Source organism: Chionomys nivalis, chromosome 6 (genome assembly GCF_950005125.1).
Source record: "Chionomys nivalis chromosome 6, mChiNiv1.1, whole genome shotgun sequence".
NCBI lineage: Eukaryota > Metazoa > Chordata > Mammalia > Rodentia > Cricetidae > Chionomys > Chionomys nivalis.
The window spans coordinates 39,446,627-39,466,185 of record NC_080091.1 but is presented as its reverse complement, the minus strand read 5'-3'; the positions used below and the strand labels follow the sequence as shown (position 1 = coordinate 39,466,185).

Sequence of the window (19,559 nt, the reverse complement as noted above, 5' to 3'; positions counted from 1 at the left end):
ATGTGTATTAGTGTTTTGCCTACATGTGCATCACATAAGTGCCTGGTTCTAATGGAGGTCAGAAGAGGACATCAGGTTATCTGGAACTATAGTTAGAGACAGCTGTGAGCCAGCATGTGGCTACTGGGAACCACATCCAGGTCCTCTGCAAGAGCAACAAGTGCTTTTAACTGATGAGCCATTTCTCCAACCTCAGTTGTGTTAACATCAATGTTTTAGATCCAGATGATCTTGAAAAGCAATACTTGGCTTTCTTTTCCAGTTGATTTCTGAGGAAGGAGTGAACAGTCTGAATGTCAAGGAATTGCAGGCAGCATGTCGAGCACGAGGCATGCGAGCACTTGGCGTCACAGAAGACCGTCTGAAGGACCAACTGAATCAGGTATGTGACCTCAGTGACTAGTCGGGGCAGGTTAGTAGCTTTTATCTACTTTTCCTCCAGACCAGCACAGGTGTGTGTGTGTGTGTGTGTGTGTGTGTGTGTGTGTGTGTGTGTGTGTGTTCGAACTGGAAAAGTCCTTAGGTTGGCACAAGGGGTATGCATACCAGGCCCAGAATTCAATCCTTAACACTGCAGGGAGTACACACATACACACAAACCTGAGCATGGTGAAACGTGCTGAGTCAGAAGGATCACTAAGTTTGAGGTCATCCTGGGCTATCATGTAAGACCCTATCTCAGAACAGACAGAAGGAAAGAGGTCTAGGGCTACAGGTCAGTTGAGAGACTAGCCTAGCTTGCACAGGATGGATCTCTAGTGCCACCTGACATGGCTGTTCACATCTGTAATCCTGGCACTCAAGATATGGGTGCAACAATTAGAAATTTAAGACCATCTTCAACTAAAAATCGAATCAGACCACCCTCACGACCTGACTACCATCGCATCCACCCTCTCAGCTACGCTAAGCCGGGCTTCTCCAAGTGGGTGCTTGGTATGTGGCACTGCACCCTACCTGAGCGTGAGGGTCCTAAGGCAATAGTCCCTGTGCAGGTTTGTGGCAGTGAGTGACATCTATAGCCCCTCGTCTTTGGAGAGATGAGTCTGGTCTTCCTCCTAACTCAACTTCACACCTGTGCCTCTTGCCACTTTCCATATACTCTCACATGTGACCAGGATGAGTGAATGCCTACTTTCCCACTAAACACGTTTCTGCAACCCTTTTTTTGTTGGTTTTTGGTTTGGTTTGATTGGTTTTTCAAGACAGCTGTCCTGGCCGGGCGGTGGTGGCGCACGCCTTTAATCCCAGCACTTGGGAGGCAGAGGCAGGCGGATCTCTGTGAGTTCGAGGCCAGCCTGGTCTACAGAGCTAGTTCCGGGAAAGGCTCCAAAGCTACAGAGAAACCCTGTCTCAAAAAACCAAAAAAAAAAAAAAAAAAAAAAAAGGACAGCTGTCCTGGAACTAGATCTGTAGATCAGGCTCACCTGGAACACACAGAGATCCACCTGCCTCTGCCTCAGGAATGCTGGGATTAAGGGTGCATGCCACCACCGCCTGGCCCTTGCAATCCTTTCTAATTTGTCTTCCAAGGGCTTCTTCATCACTTAGTTTCCAGCACAGACCTAAAGGCTGTGCACCTTAGTGAACTGTGAAATCCAAGGTCATGGTCATTTGACCTCTGCCTTTCTTCTGCTGCTGCTCTCCTTTTCACTTAATCTTAGCCCTTCTTCTTTTTTTTTTTTTTTTAAAGATTATTTTAGCCGGGCGGTGGTGGCGCACGCCTTTAATCCCAGCACTCGGGAGGCAGAGGCAGGAGGATCTCTGTGAGTTCGAGACCAGCCTGGTCTACAAGAGCTAGTTCCAGGACAGGCTCCAAAGCCACAGAGAAACCCTGTCTCGAAAAACCAAAAAAAAAAAAAAAAAAAAAAAAAAAAAAAAAAAAAAAAACAACAAAAAAAAAGATTATTTTATTTTTATGTGTATGAGTATTTTGCTTACATGTCTATATATGTACCACATGCGTGCCTGGTGACCTTTGGCTGTTAAGAGGTGTTGGATGCCCTGGAACTAGAGTTACAGACAGTTGTAAGCATCCATGTAAGTGCTGGGAATGGATCTGTGAGTTTGAGGCTAGCCTGCTCTACAGAGTGAGTTCCAGGGCAGCCACCCTACACAGGGAAACTCTGTCTTGGGAGTTGGGGGAGGGGAGATGATGTCTCTATCTGCTAAGCCATCTTGTTAGCCTTCAGTTTGCTTTTAGCATAGTGTTGTGGGTTTAACTAGACGCTACACATATGCTAGGCAAACTCTTTGCCACTGAGCTACAGCCCCTGTCCTCTAAATTTTGTTGTTGTTGTTGTGTGAGATCAGTTCTCACCGTGTAGCCCTCACTGTCCTGGAACTTACTATGTGGACTATGCTGCATTCAGACTTAGAGATCTGCCTGCCCCTGCCTCCTGAGTGCTGGAATTAATGTGTAATTCATCACCACATCCAGCCTGCCCTTCAAATTTTAAAAAAGAAAGGACAATTTTTCTAGACAAGGTCTCCTACTATATGACCCAGTCTGACTGAATTTCTAGGTATCCTTCTGCTTTCTAAATTTTTTTATTTATATCTAAACACATAGACCAGTAAGATAGCTCTGTGAGTAAATGTGCTTGCCTGAGTTTGATTCCCAGGATCCTTGTATAAGAGGAGAAAGACTCCCAAAAGTCATTCTCTAACTTCTATTCATGTGCCTCTGTGGCATGTGCTGCCACCCCCTCCCAAATAAACAAATGTAAAATAAATGAATAAAAGCATAAAAGTTGCTATAGTAATGGGTACAAGTAATATATATATGTATGGTACCCTAGGCCTTTTTTTTTTAAGTGTCAGGTTGTATAGCCCAGGCTGTCATAGAACGTGTGCGTGTGATCCTCCACCTCAGCTAGTGCAGGGATTAGATACCCACCACCATCCCTGGGCCAGTGTACCAGCCTGTTTTCAAGCACAGAGCATAGTGACCATTCTTGAAGTACCTGGAGCTGATGGTCAGTTGTTCAGTTTACTAAGTGTGTGTGTTTGTGTGTGAGTGTGTACGTTAATCTTTATGTGAATGGGTGTTGCGTGTATGTTTGTGCATCTTGTGTGTGCAGGTCCCATGGAAGTCAGAAAGGGGTGTCAGATCCCCTGGAACTCGAGGTACCAACAGTTGTGAGCTGCCATGTGAATGCTAGGAACTGCACCCAGGCCTTTTGCAGGAGTAGCAAGTGCTGTTTCCAGTCCCTGAAAGATAGTTTTGAAATTTATTTTGGAAATGTGTGTTAGTGACTTAATGAACCTATTTACTCAATCATGTTTGCTGTGGCACCTAGACTCTGTGTCTCAACTAAGTCAAAGCCACAAAAGGGAACTCTGGGATGCAAGAGAGGCACTGGGGCTGTGGGTCAGCAAGGATAGCACTGCTAGTGCATGTTCTTTGATTCCAGTGGCTCGACCTGCACCTCCATCATGAGATCCCCACATCATTGCTCATACTGTCCCGGGCCATGTATCTCCCAGACACCCTCTCACCTGCTGACCAGCTCAAGTCCACCTTGCAGACCCTTCCAGAAATCGTGGTATGTATTGTTGGAAGATTCTCTTGACTCATTATCTCTGTGGGCTTGGTACCCTGGCCTACACAGCTGTGGTAGCCTCTCTCCTCGGGCTTGCTGTCCTCTTCGTAGCTCCCTGGTTTGTCTCCCTGCTCAGCCCCCATGTGGCTCAGCCTCAAGCACAGCAGTGCTATGGTGACAAATCTGAATTGATGTATTTGAGATTTGCTCTGAAACTTAAACAGTTCTCTGATGGATGGGGAACCCTACTTACCCTTGGGATCCTGGAAGCACCTCTGAACACTTAGGAGGCAAAATCCCACTAGTGTATTCTGTGGTAACATTGCTCAGCTCGAGGTAAAGGTTAATTATAGGTCTGGCACCTCAGGCTCACTGGCAGTTACCTTCTCCTTCCACTTTCCCTCTAAGGCAAAGGAGGCTCAGGTGAAAGCAGCAGAGGTGGAGGGCGAGCAGGTAGACAACAAGGCGAAGCTGGAGGCCACACTGCAGGAAGAGGCTGCCATCCAGCAGGAGCACCTGGAAGAACTGCAGAGGGCTGCCGAGGCGGTGGTAAGCAGTCTGCTGTGATTGACTGTCTAGGACCAAGGCTGTCCCAGTCCAAGTTTTCTAGAGCCTGCCTTATGGCCATGCATGTGACTCTCAGTCCTATCCTGTCTTTGCCTGCAGGGGTCAGATTGGTACAGGAGTGCTTGACTGTGGAGCTATGGCTCTCAGGGACAGTGTAATAGAAGACACAGTTGGCATAGGAGGGGCTGGCTTAGCACCCAAGCAGGAGTCACCAAGGGACCCACCTTCTCAGGGTTGTTTTCCTAAGAGTGGCTGACTCCCTATAACTGTGCTCACCCCTTGGCCCTATGGTCTGAAAAGCTGCAGGAAATTGTGACTGAAGCTTGGAATTGCCTAGGTTATTCACGTCCATCTGTTCACCAGGACTAGCCCCAGAGACAGGCAGCATGTTCTGACTGAGTCTGTTGAGGAGGCTCAGGTGGCCTGCTCATCCTGGGGCAGGGAACTACCACGGCTGGGTGATCTGTGGGTCGGTCTTCTTCGTCACTTAGTAGATTATGCCAAGTGTACCTGTCAGGAGTATATGCTGAGTGTGGACCAAGGTGACAGTGTGCTACTGCTTACATTTCAGAAGGACACCCAGCCAGAAGTAGCAGAAGCCACCATTCCTGGGAGGCCAGGGGCCGAGCTTCAGCCAGAAGTGCCTGTTGTGAGTGTGTCCTCAGAGACACTGAAGGATACAGCACCTGTGCTAGAGGGATTGAAGGTGAGCTGTACATGACCAGGGGAGAAGCAAGGCTGGACTGTGGGTTCCTTAGCTCCTAAAAGAGGTCTTTCTGGATAGGGCATTTTCTTACCCTCCAACCAGTCCACATTTCAGACCCTCTCAGAGATCATGGTGTGTGCTATTGGGAAACCCCATTGACTCACTCATTTCTTGGGTGGGTGGGGGTCTCACCTCCACAACCATGGAACCCCTCCAGGGACACTTTCACTCCCTGGAGAGATGAAGTAGTGGCAAGGAGGCAGAGACCAGCCTTAGGGCTATGAGAAGCTTAGAGCCTTTGACACTGAGATGAGGCTGCCAGGCTCCTCATGGGTTTCTAGGCCCCTGTCCTTCTGTTGGGCAGTGGGAAGGGAAATAAAGACTGAGCCCTCAAAGCAGAGCTTCCTGTGCAGAGGCCCACCCTGGTGTCATTTGCCGGGTGATTGGGTGTGAAGCTCCTTGAGAAACTTCTGTCAATTTGTTATCAGTAAATTGGACAGAACATGAAATATCTTCTGGGTCCTTCTGTCCTCAGATGCCAGGGGGATCCTAATGAAGGAGCAGATATTCGTTGTGGTGGGCAGGTGAAAACTCCTAAATGGATAGAAGACAATTCAGTCACTGAATGAGAGAGGAGGAGGAGGAGAAGACTGACTAGATGAAAGCTGTGTGTTCAGGAAGTCCCCGCTGGGGGTCCTGGAGGATGGCTTAGAGGAGGGGGTAAAACTTGTTTTTGATGAAAGCAGAAAGTGTGGAGAGCTGAGGCTTGCAGCTGCCTCTAACAAACAATAGCCTTTGCAAGAAGGGAGCTTGACAAAGTTTACAACCCCAGTCCAGCCCCTGGAGTTTGGAGAGGAGGGTGTGGGTGAGCCCAGCAGAGCCTAAGGGGCTCCTTTGAAGACTGACCTAGAGAGAGCAGGTTGCTGCATGGCCCCGGAGACCCCGGAGACCCCAGAATAGACACGCGGTGTGATCAAGGCCAGAAGGTCATGGCAGTGGCAGAAGTCCCAAAAATCTGAACTCAGGGTGGTTCCCAGGCAATCCTGCAGAAGCAGCAGGCTGTAGAGGCAGAGACAGGATGACCCCTTGTTGTTGGTTGTTTTCTACTTTTTGATTCCTTTCGGGGGGCTGCCACCCAGCTCCCAAATAAATCACACATGGAGGCTTATTCTTTCTTATGAATATCTGGCCTTGCCTTGACTTATTTCTACCCAGCTTTCTTTAACTTAAATTATCCCATGTATCTTTTGCCTTTGGGCTTTTATCTTTCTCTGTTTCTGTATACCTTTCTTTACTTCTTTCTCCATGGCTTGCTCTGTGGCTGGGTGGCTGGCCCCTATTGCTCCTTGTTCTTGTTTTTCCAGATTTCTTCTTCTATTTGTGCTGTCTACCTCCCAGCCCCACCTGTGTGTTCTCCTCCTCACTATTGGCTGTTCAGCTCTTTATTAGACTAATCAGGTGTTTCAGACAGGCAAAGAATTACAGCTGCACAGAGTTAAACAAATGCAACATAAAAGAATACAACACATCTTTACATCAGTAAACAAATACTCCATGGCATAAACATATGTAACACATCTTAAAATATTATTTCACAACAATCCCTGAGGTTTAATGGCCAGCCAGCTTAGGTGAATTGGTAACCCCCAAGTTCTAGTAAGAGACTCTCTCAAAAAAGAAGGTGGAAGATGGAGAGATGACTTAGTAGTTAGTTACATTGCTCTTGTTCAAGTTCTTTTCCCAGCACCCACACCTGGAGGCTCACAACCACCTGTAACTCTAGCTCTAAGGGACCTGATACCTCTTGTCTTCTTGGGTACCTACACTCCTGTGCACATTCCCACATATACACATACAATTAAAAAGTTAATCTTTTTCTAAAGAATTCTCAGATGTAGCATAGTAACTCATGCCTTCATTCACAGTACTCAGGTGACAGAGACACACACACATAAATAATTTAACTATATATATATTATAACTATTATTATATATTATATATAACTATATATATAATAAATAGTAAATAAACTCACAACTTAATAAATAAGAATACAAATATTTTTTTGAAATGGTCATTATTGGGGACTGGTGAGATGGCTCAGCAGCTAAGAGCACTGGCTGTTCTTCCAGAGGTCCTGAGAGTTCAATTCCCAGCAACCACATGGTGACTTACAGAGGGAATCTGGTACCCTCTTCTGGCATACAAGTGTATATGCAGATAGAGTACAGTATACATAAAATAAAGAAATCTGAGAGAGAGAGAGAGAGAGATAGAGAGAGAGAAGAGAGAGAGAGAGAGAGAGAGAGAGAGAGAGAGAGAGAGAGAGAGAGAGAGAAAGAAATTGTCAGTATTGAGCCAGATGGTGCAGGAAGAACAGCCAGTGCTGTTAGCTGCTGAGCCATCTCGCCAGTCCCCAATAATGACTGGCTACTTAAGAGACTAACAAAGGAGATTCATAAGTTCAAGGACAGCTTGGGCAATTTAGTGAAAGCCTTATCCAAATAAAAAGTAAAATAGCAGTGGTTAGAGAAATGTCTTGGAGTTTAAGAACACCGGCTGTTCTTCCATAAGACCCAGGTTTGATTCTCAGCACTCATGTGGCAGCTCACAGCTGTCTGTGACTCCAGTCCCAGGGCATCTAATGCCCTTTTCTAGTCCCTTCAGGAACAAGGCAGACATGCGGTAACAGACATACATGTAGGCAAAACACACCCACACACACAAAAAAAACCAAACACTTTTTAAAAAATATAAAATAAGGGACTAGAAAGATGACTCAGTGGTTAAGAGCACTGGCTGTTCTTCCAGAGGTTCTGAGTTCAATTCCCAGCACCACGTGGTGACTCACAACCATCTATAGTGGGATCTGATTCCCTTTTCTGGCCTTCAGGAATACATGCAGGCAGAACACTGTATACATAATAAGTAAATAAATCTTTTTTTTCTCAACTTACCAGATATTTAATATTTTTTTATTTATTTTTATTCTTTTTTAATTAAAATTTCCACCTGCTCCCCGTTTCCCATTTCCCTCCCCTCCCCCCACTCCTCTCCCCCTATCCCCACTCCTCTTCTCCTCCCCCCACACCATTCCCCCTCCCTCTCGATACTGAAGAGCAGTCCAAATTCTCTGCCCTGTGGGAAGACGAAGGTCTTCTATCTACGTCCAGGAAGGTGAGCGTCTAAACAGGCTAAGCTCCCACAAAGCCAGTTGATGTATTAGGATCGAAACCTAGTGCCATTGTCCTTGGCTTCTCATCAGCCTTCATTGTCCGCCATGCTCAGAGAGTCTAGTTTCAACCCATGCTTATTCAGTCCCAGACCAGCTGGCCTTGGTGGGCTCCCAATAAATCAGTTCCACTGTCACAGTGGGTGGATGCATCCCTCGTGGTCCTGATTTCCTTGCTCATGTTCTCCCTCCTTCTGCTCCTCATTTGGACCTTAAGAGCTCAGATCATTACTCCAAATTGAGTCTCTGTCTCTACCTCGATCCATCGCCAGATGAAGGTTCTAAGGTGATATGTAAGATATTCATCAGTATAGGATAGGATCATTTCAGGTTCCCTCTCCTCAGTTGCCCAAGGTACCAGCTGGGGACATCTCCCTGGACACCTGCGAACCCCTCTAGAGTCAAGTCTCTTGCCAACCCTAAGATGGCTCCCTTAATTAGGATATATATTTCTCTGCTCCCGTATCCACCCTTCCTATATCCCAACCATCCCAATCCCCCGAGCTCCTCCCATCCTCCCCTTCTCATGTTTCTCATCCCATTTCCCCTTTGCCCCATGCCACCTCACCCGCAAGTTCCCAGTTTTTGCCCTGCAATCTTGTCTACTTCCCCTCTCCAGGCGGATGACTATACGATTTTCTTTGGGTTCACTTTCTTATTTAGCTTCTCTAGGATCACAAACTATATGCTCAATGTCCTTTATTTATGGCTAGAAACCGATTATGAGTGAGTACATCCCATGTTCCTCTTTTTGGGTCTGGGATACCTCACTCAGGATAGTGTTTTCTATTTCCATCCATTTGCACGCAAAATTCGAGAAGTCATTGTTTTTGACCGCTGAGTAGTACTCTAATATGTATATATTCCACACTTTCTTCATCCATTCCTCCATTGAAGGGCATTTTTTTTTAAAAAATGTAAAATAGGGCTGAGAATATGATTCAATAGAGTACTTGCATAGCATGCTTGGGTCCTAGGTTCTGTGCCCAATACTGCAAAACAGAAAAAAAAAATTGACCTTCCATCTAGTGTTGGAGAGGGTGTGGGGGACCTAGATCACTTTGGAAACTATGGTTTGCTAAAGCCTCAGACTTATACTCTGTGATCAGCTGACCTAGTCCTGGGCATTGTCCCACCAGTGGCTATACACAGACATACACAGCAACTGTCATTGTAATCACTGAAGGCCAATAGGAAGGAGAAAGATATGCTTTGATGTTGCTGTCCAGATTAGAAAATCTTTACCATTAGATGCCAAAGTAGGTGAGCTGGTCAAGAGGCAGACCTAATAATTCCTCTCCTATAAAGTTCTAGAAAACAAAGCCTGTCCTGTAGAGCAGGAAGCAAGTCAGTCTTGCATGGGGATGGAATCCTGGGGAATAGAAAGGAACATTTGGGGATAACCAGTGTGCTCATTCTGCTGGCTATGGGATCAGTGTGTTGGGGTACAATGCACCAAGAAGATGCAGAGAGATGAGCTCCAACTCACTTGAGGCTATCCTTAAGTGCTTGCCTATGTGGCATGAACAGAAAGGCTTTCAACATTTCGGGACAGAAGCCATTGTTCCTTTGACTTAGGTTTATCTTCTTATTCATTTCTTTCTAGGGAGAAGAAATAACCAAGGAGGAAATTGACATCCTCAGTGATGCCTGTTCTAAGCTAAAGGAACAAAAGAAGTCCCTGACCAAGGAGAAGGAGGAGCTGGAGCTGCTCAAAGAGGATGTCCAGGACTACAGTGAGGTGGGTGGGCATACGGTGCGGGGATGCAGACCTTGTCCGTAGGCCTTCATCAGCTGCTCACTGCAGAGCGTGGGTAGAATGCAGCTTTATCAGACCCCAAAGCATTGAGTAACACACCTGTACATAACAAGGTACCCAGAGAGAATGTGGAGAGAAAAGTCAAATGGAAAATAAATTTTGACCAAGGATACAGTTGACAGAGCACAAGGCCTAGCATGTATAAGCCCCAGCTTAGAGTCCGGGCACCACAGTAATTCTTTTTTTTTTTTTTTTTTTTTTTTTTGGTTTTTCGAGACAGGGTTTCTCTGTGGCTTTGGAGCCTGTCCTGGAACTAGCTCTTGTAGACCAGGCTGGTCTCGAACTCACAGAGATTCACCTGCCTCTGCCTCCCAAGTGCTGGGATTAAAGGCGTGCGCCACCACCGCCCGGCCACCACAGTAATTCTAATCAGGCCACTTTGTAGGTAAATGACACCCTTGCTGGTGCTAAGTAGATAGTGATAGGTGTCTGAACCCCAGTGTCACGTAAATAGCTTGGTCACTTGATACATGAAATCTTACTTTCATTCATAACCCTTCAAGAGACTTTTTCTTTTCTTATCTAGTGGTTGTCCCTCCCTTCCTCCTTCCCTTTCTTCTTTCCTCCCTCCTTTTCTTTCTCTCATAGTGCTGGGATCCATCCCAGGGCCTTGTGCATGCTAGACAAGTGTTGTGCCGCTAACTACATCCTCAGCCCAAACAGACACTGTTTTCTTTTTATTTATTTAAGTTTTTGTGGGGGGGAGGGACGGGGAGGGTTGGTTTTTGAAGACAGGGTTTCTCATTAGTTATAAAGCCAGTCCTGAACAAACTCTGTAGACCAGGGTGACCTCAAACTCACAGAGATCCATCTGCCTCTGCCTGCTGAGTGCTGGAATTAAAGACATCACCACTGCCTGACTTTTTTTAATTTCTTTATTGAATCTTTGGGGGTTTCACATCATGCACCCCAATTCTGTTCACCTCCCAGTCTTCCCATATCCCCTCTCATCCCTGTTGCATTCTAGCACTCGGGAGGCAGAGGCAGGTGGATCTCTGTGAGTTCGAGGCCAGCCTGATCTACAGAGTGAGTTCCAGGACAGCCAGGGCTGTTTGACAGAGAAACTGTTTCTTGCAAAACCAAACCAAAACAAGCAAACAAAAACAGACATTATTTTCTAATCTGAAGTAGCAGTGTTCTCACTCTGTTGGGCAAGTAATGATTTGGAGATTGCTAAAAATCAGTTTGCTGTTTCTCTTCTTCCCTGTGGTAGTCCCCCTGGCTGTGTGACTTCTCCATCAGAAGGCATATTTTCACCAGACAGACAAGACAGTGCTCATTCTCCTTGGCTCTTCACCCTGCTTCTGTCCCTGTCATCTTTGCTCCTTGTAAAGAAAGAAGGTGCTTAGCACTCCTTGAGCCTTTGGATGTTCATTCTCTAGTAACTACAAAGGAACTTGATATTCAGAATAGGTTTTTTTCCCTCTAAAGAAAAAAATTTTTTTGAGCTTACAAAAATAATCGTGGGCACGGTAAACTAAACCAAAAAATTAAAATTAGTAAGAACAAATTTGCATGATGGACATAAGATCATCCAATTTTCTGAGGCTGAATTGAATTCTTTTATTTAGTTTTTTGTTTTGTTGTGCTAGGGATCAAACAGGATCTTTTTTTTAATATTTATTTATTTATTATGTATACAATATTCTGTCTGTGTGTATGCCTGCAGGCCAGAAGAGGGCACCAGACCTCCTTACAGATGGTTGTGAGCCACCATGTGGTTGCTGGGAATTGAACTCAGGACCTTTGGAAGAGCAGGCAATGCTCTTAACCTCTGAGCCATCTCTCCAGCCCCCTCAAACAGGATCTTGTGCATAGTAGGAAGCATTGTACCACTGAGCCACATCCCAGCACAAATTAATGATTTGATTTTCTTTTCAAGTTCAAATTAATATAAAGCCCTCCCTCTCTTTTGATACAAACTTTTTAAAATTAGGACTTACAGGAGATCAAAAAGGAACTTTCAAAGACCGGTGATGAAAAATATATAGAAGAATCCACAGCTAGCAAGAGGCTGACAAAGCGAGTCCAGCAGATGATCGGGCAGATCGATGGCCTGATTGCACAGCTAGAGACCAGTCAACAGAATGGCAAACTGGGCCCCCAGGAGAGTTCTCCAACAGGGTAAGTGAGCCTTGAACCTGTTCTAGCCTGGCTGCAGCTGACAGGTGCTTTTGCTGGGATCTAATTCCAAAGCATATCTTTGGCCTCTACCTGCCCCACCTATTGCTCAGGAGCAGCCAGGACCCTAAGAAGTCTTTGTTCTTATTTTTCTTTCCTTCACAACTCAGTTTCTATATCCCTGAGCTTGTTTTACTTAGGTAGCTCAGATCTGTCTCTTCCCTGCCTGTGTCCCCCTGACCCGTCTTTTCTCCCCTTCCATACCAGGAGACTGTGGCACACTCCATGCTTTTGTAACCCAGCTATGAGCAGGCTTGCCACAGTCCTGACCATAGACTCTACAGGGAGGGCAGGTGCTTGCAGCTGGACTCTGCTTCTGCTCCAGGCCCTGTACCTAGTGACCCTTGTTACCTCCGAATGAGGATGTTTTCTGTCTTGTATTGTCTGTTGGCTCCCTGGAAGACACAGCCTAGGAACCTGTGGTGCTCTCCATTGTGGGGTTGGTGCCCATGGAAGCCAAAAGAAGGTATCAGATCCCCTAGAGCTGGAATTATAGACAACTATGAACCACCCAACATGGGTTCTAGGAACTGAACTCAGGTCTTCTGCAAGAGCAACAAGTGCTCTTAATCACTAAGCCATCACTAATCACTCACCAGCCTCAGATTTTTTTTCAGTTTTATGTGTGTGTATAAGTGGTATGTGTGAGTGTGGTATTTGTATATGTGCTATCTGTGCAAGTGTATGTGTGCTGGTATACATGCTTATGTGCACATGGAGGCTGTCAGCCTGCAAACCCATGATCTTGCCTCTGCCCCCACCCAATAGAACTAGGGCTTTAGACAAATATGTGACTACTCCCAGCTTTTACATGGGTTCTGAGGATTTGAACTCAGGTCCTCATGCAGTAAGAGCACTGATAGCTGCTAAAAAATCTTCCCAGCATCCAAGGATGTTTTCTATCAGTCTCCATACTGGCATTGCATCCTAAAGGGAAAGAGCCTGAGGATCTCACTGTGGGAGGAGTCATGCTGACATTTCCAGTTCATGCATGGCCGCAGGATCAGAACCTATGGGAAGAGCTATGGGTAAGGCATGAGGCCGAGCACCTGGCCAATATCACATGCAGACTACACTCCCCAGGGAGAGTGTCATCAGTGTCAGTGAGCTCATCACCGCCATGAAGCAAATCAAGCACATTCCAGAACACAAGCTGATCAGTTTGGCTTCAGCCCTGGATGAAAATAAGGACGGCAACATCAACATCGATGACCTTGTTAAGGTGGGTCACAGTAAGGCCTGAGCCAGCAGCTAGCCTGACTGCTTTTCTGATTTAGGGCCCAGGGGTTTGGGGAGGAGCTGCTTTTTCAGAGCCTTAAGACTCTCAGAAGGGAACTAGAGAGATGGTTCAGTGGTTAAGGACACTGACTGCTCTTACAGAGGAGCAGGGTTCAATTCCCAGCATCCACATGACTGATTACAACTGTCTGTATCTCCAGCTCCAGGGAGATACTATCAAACACCAATGTACATACAATAACTTTAAAAAAAAAAAAAAAAAAAAAAAAAAGACTGTATTAGGAGGTTGGGTCTGCAGGCCCAGGTGTCTCAGGCCTTTGCTCTCCATTGAAATCACACTGGAATTAAGAAGTTATAAAAGTGACAGACATAATGGTGAGATAACAAAATTGAGTCCCTGCCCTGCCACAGGCCCACCTATCAAATGTCTCCTTGGACTGTTTCTGCATGTGCCCCAGAACCTTACATCCTATTAATTCTGGAGAACAGGGTGAACACACCTGTCAGGACCCCTTTGGGGGCTGCCTGCCTGAGAAACACCGAGTGGGTAGAGCATGTAGGATGGTGGCTAAGGTCCAAGAACATCAGCCCACACACCCAAGTCAGGACCCAGCCTCTAGGGGACGTCTGGATTACAGCCTGCAAATTACCATGGACCTACCTAAATTATAAATCATGTTTTTTGAAGGAAAAAACTGCCTTCATGGTTTCCAGCACACCTGACAAGTTAGTGGTTTTTCTAGCCAGAAATAATAATTACCATTAGTTCCATTTTAAATCAAGGCGCTATCAGACATACATGCTGCACATTTTCCTCGCTCTCCCCTCAGTCTTCATGGCAGGAGCAGATATATCCCAATGCCTACCCCGTGCTGTACCAGGAAAGCCACATTCAGGGCAGGTCCTAGACCTCCAGCACTATGGCAGAGCCATGCTGACTGGAACAGGGACTTGATGCCACAGTCTTGCTGTGAGGTCTGTAGCCTTGGGGGTCTGATACCCAGGCGCCCATAGCATGCAGTGAAATGACAGTGCCTAGCCAAGAAGATGGCTCAGAGGAGTCAAGTCCTGCCTCCTCAGAGCTGTCCCCAGGACACCAGATCATGCAGTGATACAGCCTTCTAAGTCCCCTCTCCTGTGTGTGCAGGTGATCGACTTGGTGGACAAAGAAGATGTTCAGATCTCTACCACCCAAGTAGCCGAAATTGTGGCCACACTAGAAAAGGAGGAAAAGGTGGAAGAGAAGGAAAAGGCCAAGGAAAAGGCTGAGAAAGAGGCTGCAGAAGTGAAGAATTAGAACTGCCTGGCTTTTGGCCCACAGGGTCTGCCTTCATCATGCTACACCAACCACAGTGGGGATGACACAAGAGTGATTGCTATGAGGTGATTCTTAGTGACAAATCTAATATTTTATCTGGAATAAATCAGAAACTTCTTTAATCAAGCAATTTTTAATTTTCATCATTCCATGAAGATTCAGTCAGCCTGGAGCCCTAGAGCCCTCTGAGTGATTGTGTCTGGACTCATGCCTTGGTGTGATACTAAATGGCCCTAACCCATGGGGTAAGGGGACAGCCACCACTAGGATCATAGTCTCACACTCTGACCCCTAGCTCCAAAGGTAGCTTGGGCTAGACTGGGTAGGAAAGTATTTCCCTGTTTATGTCCTTACTCGCTCAGGGTCTGGCCAAGCCTCTGTCCCTTGAGAGGAGAGTGAGAACCAAGTGGACTCCCAGCACCTGTGTGGAGCCAAGTAAATGTGCCTGCATTTCTCCAGAGGCCTTGGAATAGGAGGTAGACAGACACAACGCAGGCCTCCTCTGCGCTGAAGACGTTGAAGTCAGTCTGAGGACTTGGGATTCCTCCAGGAGATCTGTGTGCTCACTCCTCCACGGTTGTGTCGTAACTGCTAGTCCCTGACAGCATTGTCTCTCTTGTATGGATTCTGAAGCATGTTGACTGGAGTGTTCTCAATTTACCATTGATTTTCACCTAATTCTATAACTGACTAGTACTGAATTTTCATACATGACTATTCGCCTAGCTCGTGAGTAGTTCCGTAATTAACAGGGGACATACACTGAAGAAGCCTTTGAAATGAAATTGGGCAGTCCACATTGCTGAGTAGCCCTGGGGGATAGAGCTGATACCTGAAACCTGAACATACCTGAGGCTTTGTGGCTTTTAACATAAAACTTAAGTCCTGCCCAGGACAGTGGCCAAGATGGGGCTTCACAAGGCTGTCTCGTCACAGATGCTCTTGAATGTGCTCCTGCCTCCAGCAGTGAGGAAGTAGTCTGTGGTACCATGGAGCTTTCGGCGTGGTGTTCCGTGCCTGCTAACGGCTCGCTGGCACCCCTCTGAGTGGAGATGCACTAGTTCAGCGTCCAGAGCTTTTGCTGAGTGGCCAGCACCCTTTCTTACTTGGAGATGGCTGCTTGGGCAGGCCAGGGCTGAGTATCCTGTGGCCTCACCACCACCCTCCCACTGTAACCCCATCCTAGGAACACAGAAAGCAAGATCATGAGTTCAGCTTGGGCTATCCTGTCCAGGAAAATGATTCTTGGGACTCCAGACAGGATCTAGAAGATGTGCAGAGAAGCAGCAACTAGAATGGAACTTTCTCGGTTTCTTGAAACTTTTCTTAAAGGAAGCATATGATGCTAAGCAAGAATAAAATAATTCTCACACGTAAGCCTGTGCAGAGTAACAGTGGAAGGAGCCTAGTGAATATATGGTCACATCTGTGCGTCCTTGTGTACCCTAGCAGCCTGGTTCCCACTGTTAGTGTGTACTTCTGAGGACAAGATTGTGGTTGCCAAATGTGTTCCCACAATGAATTGTTTCTCTTTTGAGCAGCATTCTGGGACCTGTCCTTTGTCTACCTATTGTCTTCATCCTTCATTGTTACTGGGCACTGTCAGTGGCTGTGTTGGCTGTTGCTGACTCAGGTATTTCCCTGCTGTCCTACTGTGGATTCTGCCCTCACAGGTCACATCATCACCCTTGGAAAGTGGGTTCACCCTGTGATGTTGCAGGGCCTAGCAGTAGGTGCTTGCCTTGGTTTTTGGAACTGGCCCCACATCTGTTTCATTGCTTGACTTCAGTACAGCTGGATCAGGTTTAGGAATGGCAGGTCTACTGGACAGTGATGGTGGTGCACACCTTTAATCCCAGCACTCCAGAGGCAGAGACAGGCGGATCTCTGAGTTCAAGGTCAGCTTGGTCTACAGAGCAAGTTCCAGGACAGCCATAGAGAAACCCTGTCTTGAACCACCACCACCACACACACACCCCTCAAAAAAAAAAAAAAAAGAAAAAAGAAAAAGAAAAAGGAAAAGAAGTAGCAGCCCCATGACAGAACTGTATATGAGCTGAGCATTTGAGAGCTGGCTGTATTTCAACTCTCATAACTGCTCTGTACCCCAGTGCTTGCCCAGGGGCCGGGTGCCCACACCTGATAAATGAAATCTGGCATTCCCTTCTTCACTCCCAGCCACCTGCCCACACAGGCTCCTTCTGGACTATCAACATCCTCAATGTGCAGGGCACCATGCAGTTCTGAAAAGCCATCCTCATGGTCTTGGGCTGTGCCTCCTGGGGCCATGGTAAGGGAACAAGTTCTGTACCCTCTTCTGACTTCCAGAGATCCCAGAGGGGTCACATGTAAACATCTTCCATGCCCATGTAACAGCCCTGAGCATTCTGCCAAGTAAAGAGATCGAAGGGAAACTCAGACCTCCTAAATTAATAAGAATTGTGCTGTGGGCATCAGGTGTACTCAGATTTTAGCGGGCTTAATCCTCCCTGCAGCTTCTCAGTGCCAGCTCACCTTTAGGGGCTCAAGACTTGGTTCCAGGCTCATGCTTTGTGGGACCTGAGGAGACCTGTATCCCCTCATCCTGAGATATCCCCTCATTCTTTGGAACAGCCTTGTTTTGTGGAGTCAGGCAAGTAAGTACTTAGAATTGAAGCTGACTCGGGGCCCTGGGAGACTGGCAAGCGACAGCTTCATGTAAGGAGGTGACCGAATAAAGTACCACTGCTGTTGTGTCTGCTGTAAGACGATTTGTCCAGCTCAGTAGTCCTGACACCTGCCAGGCTCTCCCAGCCTGCAAACCCCCTCAGACGGCCTCAGACTTGTCATCTCACAGCCCCACGTTGTGCCTGTCGTGATCTGCACAGGGTGGACAGGAGCTGGGACTGTGGCTGAGGAGTCCCAGAGAAGTGGGACCTGTGCCCACAGTAAGTGTACTACTGTCTCGTAGACAGAATCCAGCCACAGGGACATGTAGAGGGCAATGGGCCTGGTGGAGGTGCTTCCCTGGTGGAGGTATAGCCCAGCTGGGAGGAGGGTAAAAGTATAGTATCTATCTCCTGATCTTCTCAGGACCCCAGTACGTCTTGGGTGGTCTCCTGTAGCCATTCTTGGTGTCTTCTAGAATGCCTGATTGAAATTCCATTGGTCTCCAGGATCAAGAGGTACAAGTTGCAGGGCAAGGGTAGGAACTGCTTGCTGGTTGGGATAGGTTTTTTTTTTTTTTTTTGGTTTTTCGAGACAGGGTTTCTCTGTGGTTTTGGAGCCTGTCCTGGAACTAGCTCTTGTAGACCAGGCTGGTCTCGAACTCACAGAGATCCGCCTGCCTCTGCCTCCCAAGTGCTGGGATTAAAGGCGTGCGCCACCACCGCCCGGCTGGGATAGGTATTTAAAGGGCACAGCATGCCCACTGACTGTAGTGAGGACCGAGTAAACATTCAGATGAGATGGATTTAGCCAGGAAATGGAAGTCCCCAGGTGACTCTAGAAAAGCCTTATGTACCAGGGGAGTAGGGATGTGATTGTGCCCAAGTCTCTTAGGACATTTGACACGCACAGAATCAGTTTCTTGCCTTCTTGGGAAGATAAATCTTTCTCTTCCTTTTTAAAATTTTGTCTGTTTTGTTGCAAGTATGTATGTACCCACAGAGACCAGAAGAGGTTGTCATATCCCCCGGAACTGGAGTTAAGGATAGTTGCTACCATCATGTAGGTGTTAGAAATGAAAGCCAGGTCCTCTACAAGAGCAGCAAGTACTCAACTAAATCAGAGCCATCTTTCCAGCCCAGAGGATAATTCTTGCTGCTGGTGCTCAGACCATTGGGGACACAGCTACATGCCAGTGGATAAGCAGAATAAGCAGACTCCTGAGAGCTAGCGTGTCCCTGATGCTAGCCAGTACAAATCAGAAACCATCCACCATCACTACCACCCATACTAAAAGGCAAGGCAGTCAGGTAGAGATTCCAGCAGAGAGCAGAAAGAGCCTGACTTCAATAAAGAATGGGAGATTGAATGCAAATCCAATGTTTGCAGCTTGAGCCACTCATACTCCTTTCCCATTGGGCAATGCCCGTACAGTAGACTCTGGCGGTGCAGCTCAAGGCCCGAACATTTACTTCTTCTAAGGTGGCAATGGGACTTTTATGGACAAGAGTGGCCCGACCTATGGCCCCTGACCCTCAGGTCCACTTTCTGTCACCATGGACCAACCCCCTTGATGTTAAAACTTTTCTTGGATGCCGTAGGAAGCTATGCTCAACATGGCACTAGGGGGCGCCACAGACTGGCACACAGCTGACCCAGGAAGTGTCAAGCCTGGTTCAGGGATGGGAATGTATCCATCTGGTCACACACTGCTGTCTAGACTTTAGTCAGGCCCTTTAACTGCCACCCCCTACCTGGTCACTATCATCAGGTGTGTGTGTGGCTGGAATGGAAACTGTCTGGTCTCCATTTGGGAGCTGCTATGGTGAACCAACAACAGAACAAGACCTACGGCTTCCTCTAAAACCCAGTACCTCCCTGAAGATCAAGCTCTGTCTAGAACCAAAACTTCTGTTAGCGTGGCTAAGCAAGTCTCCTGACCTAGAAGGTGGGCCTGATCCTAGCTAGAAGAGACAGACAGTTCATTCAGCCCCCAGGTCTCCTAAGGTTAGAAGTATGACAGACGAAATGGATGTAGGAAGGAAGGAAACACTCAAGTTCTCTCTGCTGTCCTGGAACGCACATCACCTGCATCATGCTTGGCCCAGTGTAGATTGTAGAAACCAGAGGTCTGGCCACCTACCTTCCTGCAAAAGTTACCACACAGACTTAAGCACTTTCTGTCTTCATGGGGTCCCTCCTGTCAAGACAGCCAGGAAGCTAGAGAGGCCAAGTGCACTTCCTCCTCACACCCATGATCCCCTTCTGTGGACACATCTCCTAGTGCATCCTGTCCTTTGGACCT

The 19,559-nt window shown here is 47.0% G+C and overlaps 1 protein-coding gene across 1 annotated transcript in view; it reads left to right on the top strand.

Moving 5' to 3' along the window:
• Letm1 (leucine zipper and EF-hand containing transmembrane protein 1) overlaps window positions 1–16,151 on the top strand; it is a 38,165-nt gene extending 22,014 nt beyond the window's left edge. Inside the window, exons 7-14 of the mRNA XM_057772604.1 lie at window positions 263–382; window positions 3,417–3,548; window positions 3,954–4,094; window positions 4,684–4,818; window positions 9,658–9,792; window positions 11,807–11,994; window positions 13,135–13,273; window positions 14,438–16,151. Coding sequence (XP_057628587.1) covers window positions 263–382; window positions 3,417–3,548; window positions 3,954–4,094; window positions 4,684–4,818; window positions 9,658–9,792; window positions 11,807–11,994; window positions 13,135–13,273; window positions 14,438–14,587 — 1,140 coding nt within the window. The 3' untranslated portion in view covers window positions 14,588–16,151. The remainder of the gene's footprint in view (window positions 1–262; window positions 383–3,416; window positions 3,549–3,953; window positions 4,095–4,683; window positions 4,819–9,657; window positions 9,793–11,806; window positions 11,995–13,134; window positions 13,274–14,437) is intronic.
• The last annotated feature ends 3,408 nt before the right edge of the window (window positions 16,152–19,559 follow it).